Below are 9963 nucleotides of genomic sequence, written 5' to 3'. Positions count from 1 at the left end.
AGTGGTGAAGCTCACAGCTGAATGAAATCAAAAGTTATTTTGGAAATATATATATATATATTTTTTAGTCCTTATTTGTAAAAAAGTGACAATATAAACAGCATTAACTGATTTTTAGTCACTTATCCTTATATTTAAACATCGAGCAGACACAACAACGTTAGCTCCAACGCTGGAGTTTCTGGCCACCTGATGAACCAAATTCATTTTAGCTCAATTTTTGGTCTCCACCACCTCCTGAATGAAATAAGCTTTTAGCTGCTAAATGCTGTTTCCACAAGCTTTCACGAGCAGCTGCCTGCAACATGATGTGAGACTGAACCAAAGAAGTAAAGTTGTGATTCTTGCAGCTTTGAGGACAGGAGGGGTGAGACTCAGACTTCCCACAGTCTCTTGCCTTAGCATAAGGCCCCAAAATCACTTAAACGTGCAGTTATATCAAAGTGCAGCCTATCAGCAATGCTTTATAGTGCAGCTAATTGTTTAACATTGCAGGGATATTGTTTTTTTTTTGTTTTTTCCCCACAATTTAAATTCCCTTGAAGTTTGGGCTGAGAACCTTAGAGGTCTGACAAACCTAAACTGTGAAGACTTTGTGCCTGCTGACTGGGTGCCCAAACACAACAGTCCATCTCTACAGCTGTAATCAACTGCTTTTTGAGCTACTCCCCCTCTTCCTCCAGCTGTTTGGAGAGGGAGGGGGTTAATGTGTGTGTGTGTGTGTGTGTGTGTGTGGAGGGATTATAAAAAGCCAGATTAATACTATCTCATGTGATGTAAAAGTTCCAGCGGTCAGATCCAGCGCGCTGATTCTTCGCTGTAATCCTGAAGTGCATGTGAGTGAGTAGCCGCTGCAAATATGCCAAAGTGAACGCCCTGTTTTCTCTCCCCGCACTCCAAAATCTGTTATATGTGTGTGTGTGTGTGTGTGTGAGAGAGAGAGAGGGAGAGAGGGAGAGAGAGGGAGAGAGTGTGTGTGGATCTCGGTCTGGGTTTGGCGGTGCTGTTGAGCCACGGATGACGCACGGAGCACAACCGAAATTTCAATTTCCGCGACACTTAACGCACTCAGTAGACATGGGTTAAGTGTCGGAGCCGTGGAAACAGCCAATCGAAGAAAGAAAGAGAGAGAGAGAGAGAGAGAGAGAGAGAGAGAGAGAGAGAGAGAGAGAGAGGAGGGCTCGTGGGGGGTTGTTGAGAGGAGAGAAGAAGAGAGAGACGGAGGGGAACCGAGGAGGAAGAGGACAGCCATTACCGTTCAGGATTACGCTGCCTGCTGTTCTCCTCAGCCTCATCCCCCACCGGCTGCGTCTCGGTTCGGTTGTGGAGGACGCGTGGTGACAGAAACCCGATCGGTGGAGCAGCTCAGCCTTTCATCCATCCTTCCTTCCCTCCTTCCTTCCTTCCTTCCAGCAGAGGGAGCGGCGGCCGCAGCATCCCCGGCCTCCCTCGCTCTGTGCTCGGATTCCAGGACCGCTGCTGCCCGGTGAAGGTAAGCGGCTGCGGAACTCACGCAACTGTGTGCGAGCCCGGGGGTGTTCACACCATCACCACCGTGTTTTACCAAGACCCGCCGAGTGGGGGGAGGATCGCAGTTGTCCTTTAAAAGTATCAGACAGAATACTGTGGTCTTCAGAAACTCACAAGACTCACAATCCAGGGACGTAACCTGTTCAGGGAGGGTTGTAGTCTAATCTAACGCGTGTGTAAATAATGAGAAACGTGTTGATCACATCGAGCCTTTTCCTCAGCGCTCTGCTCGCTGCAAACAACCGCTCAGTCAGAGAGGGTTTGTGGGTCGTGAGGAGCCTGCCGAGGAGGTTCTTTCCACTAACGAGAGACTCAGCAGCAGCAGCAGCAGCAGCACAGGGGCAGCATTTCGCCAACAGCGCCAGTCACAAATGGATAGATGGAATTAGTTGGCGTTATCCACCCATCCACCCATCCATCCACCCATCCACCCATCCGTCCATGCAAGCAGGCGCGGTGTGTGCTGGACAAAGAGCCCCGTGCTTCCAGCCGGCCCTGGCCCTCGCACAGCGCGTTTGGGCTCCATGTCTGATGTCCATTCATGCAAACACATTCTCCCTTCACATTCAAAGGGAAAGGCAGACAGACGGAGAGAGAGAGACAGGGAGAGAGAGAGGGGGAGAGGGGGAGAGAAAGGCATGTGTGCAAAACTGGTGACATAAAACACCAACTGCAGCCATGATTTTGTTTTGTGTGCACAAACACACACACCCATGATAGGCTGCCGTTATTGATCTGAGCAGTCCGTACAGCTGATTACATCCAGAGAAACCTCCATCATCACCTCCACCTGCTGTGTGAATCCCAGAGGACTCCATCCACTGCAGGCCGTCTGTCTGTCTGTCTGGAAAAGCTCAGTGATATTATGCAAGGTGCAGGTCAGGCAGAGAAGGAGGGAAAGTCAGGATTCAGGGCTCCCCTCCTGCCGCTTTGTAGCAGATGGTACAAATGCACAGCTCGCTTCAGCCTTATGTTGGTCGCCGTTCTCTTCAGACACACACGAGCCAGAAACAACATTTTCATAATTCATCTCTATTTTATTCAGCTGATTTTACTTGGTCGGTCTCTTCCGAGCATTTTTCACTCTTCACTGGCCTTAGACTCACTGTATGTTACAGTGATGGAAAGCACCAATGTGTCCCTGAAGAAGAGCACTGTTGGTGCCGTGTGCCATGGCTGAGCTAATTAGACAAATCTCTTTTATTCTCTCTTTTTCACTCTTTCCTGTATGATGAAGTGACTCAGGTTCCTGCCATTATCTCTGATTCATGTGTTAGTCGTTTAGTCTATAAAATTTCTGTTAACGATGAAAAATTGCAACTTCCAAGAGCTCAAGGAGACATCTTGAAATTCCTTGTGTCGTGTAAGCCATTTCCAGAAGGCCAAAGGCGTCCATTTGCATTGATAAAAAAACCTGAGACATTGGAGCCAAATCAGTCAATCAAATGTTTGGCATTTTAGTTGATGAATGTCCTAAACTCATTGATTTATCTTCTCTCAACTCATCCTGTGGTTCCCAGCTCACAACCACTGAAATTAAGCTTTTTGTGGACTTAGTGCAGACGTAAATTATAATTTGTTCATCCAAAGTATAATTTTCACTTTTTCATATGGAGGCTTTTTAAAGGCCCTAAATGGATGAAAATAGCCAGACAATCTGCTAACACTTTGTACATTATGGCTCTTCCTTGACAATACCACACTGTGTTTTTGTAAAACGCCTCTGGCACCTCCGTCCTCTGTCTGTCTGTCTGTCTGTCTGTCTGTCTGTCTGTCCGTCTGTCTCCGGAGCCAGCAGTGTCTGTGCTGGTTTGCTGTCCCTGCAGCTGTTTGGTATGCACACAGCATCTTATCATGAGTGAAAGAATGAAAAAACCGAGACTGAGAAACACAGAGATTTCTGTATTCATCGCTTTGTGTAAGACAGCAGAGGCCGTGACAACATAATGCTGGGATTTCTTGTCACCTCTCTGTCTTATCCTTCGTCGCTTGTTAACCTCTTGCTCTCACTTTTTCTTTCTGTTTCGTTCTCTCGCTCTCACTCTGCCTCTCGTTTTCCCCTTCTTTCTCTATCAATCTAATTAACTCTCTGTGTCCAGTCATGCTGAGTCGTGGTGAGCTACAGTATTGTTGGCAAACAGTCCAGTTTCCTGTGTGTGTGTGTGTGTTAATATATGCGTGCTGTTCTGTGTGTGTCTGTGCATGTGTTTTGCAGTGTGTGTGCGTGGGGGAGCTGAGTCTAGCCGTTCATTTATGCAGTCTGTCAAGTGTGTGTTACTCATCCTGACTGGGGGCTGCGTTTTAAGGGGATTCACGGCTCATTCATCCTCATACTCTGCTCACCACCTACACTTTGAAGAGCCGATGCAACAAGTAAATATGTTAAATGAAGATGTTTGACCTGTGACCAGATGTCACACCAGATGTCTTTCCGAAGGCCCTACAATCAATTTAAAGGACTTGGAGGAGCTGCAAGCAGAATGTTGCACAGCTCTGGATGCACTCTGTAAATCACATGTGGATCAGGTGTGTTTTCTGCTCAGGTGGCTCTGTGTTATTGAGTTTGTCAGGCAGAACTGAGCGTCCTGTCTGTCTGTTGACCATAAATGTCAGTGAGACGTTCACCACCGGCTGTCAGTGTGCTGGTGTGACGGGCGCTGGCGGTTACAGCCGTTACTTGGCGAACTCTGTCTGGCTTTCTCTCTCTGTGTCCTTCCCTGACTCTGCCCTCCCTCGCTCAGACTCTCACCGCTACCTCCTCATCTCTGTTTCACGTCACCGCTGCTCTTCCTCCTCCTCTTGTGTTCCCAGCACACACACACATTCCCCACTCAGGCTAAGCTGTGGGAGCAGACTGTGTCCATGTAAATCCTGGTTGTGAGTTATAAATCAGGCCAGTTGGGCATCCAGCATCGCCTGATTTGGCTGCTGCTCGGCGTCACCCGAGGCGACAGGATCAGAGAGTCAGTCAGTTAGTATATTAGCCTGAATGTAAATATCAGTATGTGAAACATTAGTGTATTAATAGATCAACTGAAACAGAAAACGAATGAAGAACACTTTTGGTTATCGATTAATCAGTGAAGTCATTGATCAAGCAAAAATCACCACACGTTCGTTTGTTCCACCTCCTCAAATGTTGAGGATTTGCTGCTTTTCTTCAGTTTATATAATTGAAATGGAATTTTTTTGAGTTTTGGACTTTGGTGACGTCTCTTTGAGCTGTGGGAAGCTTGTGGGACTTTTTTCACAGTTTTTCCAGAATCTCTAACTTAAAGGTGGAACATGAGCCAAAAGTGCACCTTTTGTGTTGTATTGTTTTGGTAAGATGCAGAATGCTGTTATGATCCCAAGACTCCATAACTGACTGACTTCCTGTGCCACTTAGGCATCACTTAGGAGCTGCACTTAGCCCGCAGTGCTCATCCAGTTGTTTTTTTTTCACTTGAAACTTCTGGAAGTCCGGACTGAGCGTTATGGTGGGCCAACTTTTGTCTGTCAAATATCCAGCTAAAAGAAAAAATGCAATCAATCAATCCGACATGATGAGCCAATTAACTGATTAGTCGATTGACAGAATATCAACGTCAGTTTCAATCATCAGTTTTGATAGTCAGTAGTTCACAAGCAAAAGTAAATAACATCAGCTTCTTCCAGCTTAGCATATGTGAACATTTGCTTGTCGTCTTTGTTGTATGATCCAAAACTGTTGATCCTCATCAGTCTGCAGAAAGTAATCATTACGTTAGCAGATCATAAAAATAATCGGTTTAAATGAAACAAACAGAATTGAAACCAGGGGATTAGGGAGTTATTTTCACTATATGTTCTGTGATTTTATTGATAAGAAATCAATAAAAAAACAATCAGTAGAAGAATCGCTAATAGAAATAATCCTGACTTGCGGTCCTGACACAAAGCTGTGATCAGAGTCATCGTGTGAGCGTGTGTCCATGTTTGCTGGTGTGACTGGGAGTAAAAATGCCTCAGTGCTGATCTGATCAGACAGGAAGTGATCTCACTGCTGCTCCAGTGTTTCTGCTCGTACTTTCTCTTTTCTTCTGTTCCCCCCTCGCAGAGCCGTAATGACACAGTGTGGCTTTCGAGCTTCCATTCTGGCTCTATTTTTAAATCCGCTAGCTGCAGTGGCACTGACTCACTGTCAGTGAGCAGCAGGGAAACTGACTTTACACTCACTCACACGCACACACACACACACACGACACGAGGCCTGTGAGATACTCCACCAAACACCGGAGAACCGCATGGGATTCTGGGAAGGCTTTAACCTCTTCCTCACTCTGTTGCTGTGGAGACAGGGACCCAGGAAGTGGGGGCTTTGCCAGCGGTCGCGCCGGGGGCCAGCAGCGGGAGGAGCAGGAGGAGGATTTCTGGCAGCAGTAGCCCAGATGGAGATCCCAGCCGTTGTGTTGGACTCACACATCGCACACAGAAACATTCCCACCCTGTGACCACAGCTCAGGTCTGTCCACTGTTTAGTCTTTGGCAGGCAGCACAAGTCAGTCAGTCTGTAAAGTGATCGCAGTTTAGGGAGTTAAGCCGCTTGTTTGTTGAAGTTCCTCAGAAGCCAGAGTGACTGTTTTTACAGTAAACCGGATCGATTTGGGAACTTTTATTCTGAAAGATTTAATATAAATTTTGAGGAAGCAAAAGATGTTAAATGATTTGGGCTTGTGTACCCGAGTCAAACTTCTTATTTTTATAAAGCTGCAGTGTCACTCTGTCTTACAACCTTCGTCAGCACCTTCAGCCTTCGTGTTCCAGATAAAACCAGACGATGGTGTTTTGTCTCTGAGGTGTTGTTCACAGGAAACGTTCTGACGTGTCACAGCTTTGCACAGTCGCCCCACAGTGAGAAGGTTCTGTGTCATGTTCAAACCCAGCGAACACGGAGTTTGCGTGTTCTCCCGGTGTCTGCGTGGGTTCCCTCTGGGTTCTCTGGAGACGTGTGGGTTAGCTTAATTGGTGACTCTAAATTAGGAGCTGTAAATGTGAGAGTTAATGACTGTGCGTCCCTGTGTGTCAGCGCTGTGGTGAACTGGCGAGCTGTTCCGGGCGTACACCACGCCTCTCGCCCGACGTCCGCTGGGATTGGCTGCAAAGGATACGTGGTGATAGATAAAGGATCAACAATGGACTGAAGGAGAAGGCTGAATTCCATTTAGCTGCTTTAGTGTCAGGGTCCTGGTTTTGCACATGCTCGGCTCACTGAGATACTTGAATAGAGCAGAATGATCACTGGTGTCATTCACACTCAGATATTAATGCAGATGAGATTTTCACATTTGCTCGTTTCAAAATCACTGCTGGTGTGGTCTCCTGGGAACATTCTGGATCTACTCTTTAAGAGATTATATTATTTCATCTTGACTGGACATCACGCTGAGAAACAGATGTGCTCAAAGTCCTGCAGCTGCATTCAAACTCAGACAATCACTGACCTGCTGAACTGAACGAGACGCCCTGTGGAGCCAGTAACAGCCAATTCATTCACTCAGGACGGGTATTGATTTCATGATGCTGTGATGGACAGATCAGAGGATCAGATCCCCAGAGTCCACACACACACACACACACACACACACACACATGCAAGCTTCTCTCTTACGCGTTTGCTTACTGCGAGTATTTACTGTCACTCATTATTCTGCAGTCTAATGAATAGTTTTGAATTGATCCTTAATGCCAATAAGCAGTCAGGGTGTGAAGACGGATGAAGGACAGAGAGGGGGAAGCGATGGAAGAGAAGAAAGAAAAAGAGAGAACGGACAGAGAGTGAAAGTGAGATGAAGAAAGAGAAAAAAGCTCTCCTCTGTCTTCCCCACGTATTGACTCTTCTGTAAAAATAGCAACACCAGAGAAGCTTTGTAGTCTCATCTCTCTCCCTCTTAAGACTTTGCTCCTCATTTCAGCCGAGTGTGTTGAATAGTCGCTGTTCAGAGATTCCCTCTCTTCCATCCCTCCGTCCTGCCACAGAGCCGTCTTTCTTCCATCCTTTCATCAGTAAATCAGCTGGCAGCGGGTCATGATGTGATGAAGGGATGAAATGCTGAACTAACGTTTACTCGCAGGCCTTGTATCTGTGTGACGTTTGTGTTCTGAATCCGACGACATGCTCGTACATGAACACAGAAGGACGTCACTCCTGAACGTCCCTCCACTGTTGAAATATCAAGAATATCAGTCATATTAAAATCTGTTCATCATGTTCATGCAGACTGAGGTTTTGTTTGGGAGTTAAAGTTGCTCCACACAGTCAGGCCTCAGTGATCTGCAGCGTCATCTCTGCTCTCATGTGCTCTCCTCCGCTTTCATCTTTTCCTCAGAAGTCGTTACACGTCTGCAGCCTCATAAAGTCTGTAACAGTCGTCTAGACACGATGACTAACTTAACCCAGTTGTTTCTCTCCTCGTTTTCCTCTCGCTGATCGCTGCATTACTGCCGTTGCGTTGAGCCTTTGCATCATTCACGATCCTTGCGTGATCACACAGCAATGAATTATACAGCGTCTCCACTTTGTCTAAAGCGCCTTCTTCTCTTTTTCCCTATAATTCTTCTTCCTCCTTCATTCCTCCTCCCTTCATCTGACCTTCTTTCTTCCCCCTCCCCCACTGCCTTACTTCTCTCTGTCTCTCTCTCCTCCTTCTGTCCTTACTTCCTCTCCTCTGCTTCTTCTTCCTCATCCCTCTCCTCCCTGCAGCCCTGAGACGAGATGGAGTCGTCAGATGATGATACTCTAAGCGAGCGCTCCTGTGCCAGCGAGCCGTCCTTCCGTAGCGAGCGTTCAGGGGGGTCGTTGTCCCCGTGTCCATCGGGACTTGTGGGACCTCCTGGAGACACGTTGCCATGGAACCTGTCCAAACATGAAAGGAGGAAGAGGAAAAGCCAGGACTCTGTGCTGGACCCGGCGGAGAGGGCGGTGGTTCGTGTTGCAGGTAAGGACTCAGACTGGCAGGTTTTACAGTCCCTCTGTTTCAAGATACTTTCAGCATTTGTGCCTGTGAGCAAGGCGTCGATCCTGCACGTGCTCAGTGGGGCTGCTGAGAGGCAAAAGGTTGAAGGTTGTTGTGGGAATGGACGATGGAAAAGTCTGAATGTGAAGCAGTTGCTGAGTGAGTGTGAGATCAGTGAATTTATATTCATGCTCAAAGTCTGAAGTCTGAAGGGAGAAACTGAAAGGAGCCAAAGAAGTAACGTCTAATGGACTAGACATTAATGGACCTTCACTTGGCTGTAGAATCGGGGAAAAGCTCGAAGAAAGAATCTGAATCCACTGCTTCACTTTCTGTGATTGGCAGATGACTTTCTGTTCAGTTCATGGGAGATCTGGTGCATGTTTGCCCTTGTGGTGAGCTAGCAGAGAGGTGATAATGGATGTGGAGGCTGTGCAGCCATACTCTCAGTTTCTTTGTCATTAGATGCTGTGGTTAAAAAGCTTTTATCTGGTACTGAGCCACAGGATGTGTCCACGTCCTTCTCATATGCATTCTGACATTTTCTTGGCCGCTCAAGTTGATTGCAGGGCTTCCCTCTGGCTTTGATTAAAGGCCTGCATAGTTGGAAAAGGTCCCCTTCTCCTGAAAAATAAATGTGATGGGAGGAAAATCTGCTCATGATAGCTGATGTTTCATACTTCAGATAATAACGTGGTGTTATCTTGTAAAACTCCAATGTGTTCATTACTGTCATTAAGATTTTTTAAGTGGTGGTTTGTGTACAACGCAATTTGATGAGTTTCTTTTCTTCTTTTTAACTTCAGCAGATGTTTATTCTTGTAACATTTGTGGTTTAGTTGTCAAGAGAGTCAAAAGTGAAGGTCAGATTAGCCATCACCTCCCTCACTCCTCCGTCGACGACTGTCTTCCCTCCGTCTGTCTCTCGTCTCCGCTGTACGAAGAAGAAGGAGGAGGAGAAATGTAGGTTACTCAGTTCTCTGGAGAAGCCAGGGTTCCCCCGCTCGTGTAAGCAGGCTCTGGTAGCAGGCTAATGGCTCTCTGTAAGTGGAGAGGCGGAAGACATCCAGTTTGAGAACTGAGGCAAATGAAGTGGGCTTAGTGCTGCACCTCTTATCGTCTGTGGCTTCTTTTCCCCACTCACATCATCTCTTAATTGCGCTGATTATTTACTGTTTGAGGCTTTCATCACTTAAGTGTGTGTCAGCGGATGGATGTCCTGGTCTGCAGCAGAATAAAGCAGCAGCACTCCTCAGGTTGGCACAGTGTAAGAGGTCAGTAATAAATGAGGAGAGCAAACTCTGAAGCCGTCCTCTGTGGACACGTGCACCTGCACTAAATATAAATTAGTCAGCCATTAGATGTTTTATTGTTTCTTGCTTATACTGTGATTTCTATTGCTTTTATATCTCAGGTTGTACTAAAAAGATTGCCATGTTGGAGTGATGTAGTATCTAAC

The 9963-nt window shown here is 46.6% G+C and overlaps 1 protein-coding gene across 6 annotated transcripts in view; it reads left to right on the top strand.

Moving 5' to 3' along the window:
• Positions 1-1171: 1171 nt before the first annotated feature.
• macf1a (microtubule actin crosslinking factor 1a) overlaps positions 1172-9963 on the top strand; it is a 196732-nt gene continuing 187940 nt past the window's right edge. For all 6 annotated transcript variants that reach the window (XM_046418693.1, XM_046418692.1, XM_046418690.1 and 3 more), the window contains exons 1-2: positions 1172-1492; positions 8252-8486. In XM_046418693.1, coding sequence (XP_046274649.1) covers positions 8264-8486 — 223 coding nt within the window. In that variant the 5' untranslated portion in view covers positions 1172-1492; positions 8252-8263. The remainder of the gene's footprint in view (positions 1493-8251; positions 8487-9963) is intronic.

Source organism: Scatophagus argus, chromosome 17, assembly GCF_020382885.2.
Source record: "Scatophagus argus isolate fScaArg1 chromosome 17, fScaArg1.pri, whole genome shotgun sequence".
Taxonomy (NCBI): Eukaryota; Metazoa; Chordata; class Actinopteri; family Scatophagidae; genus Scatophagus; species Scatophagus argus.
Note: the sequence above shows the minus strand (reverse complement) of the source record. Positions and strands in the feature narration are given on the sequence as shown.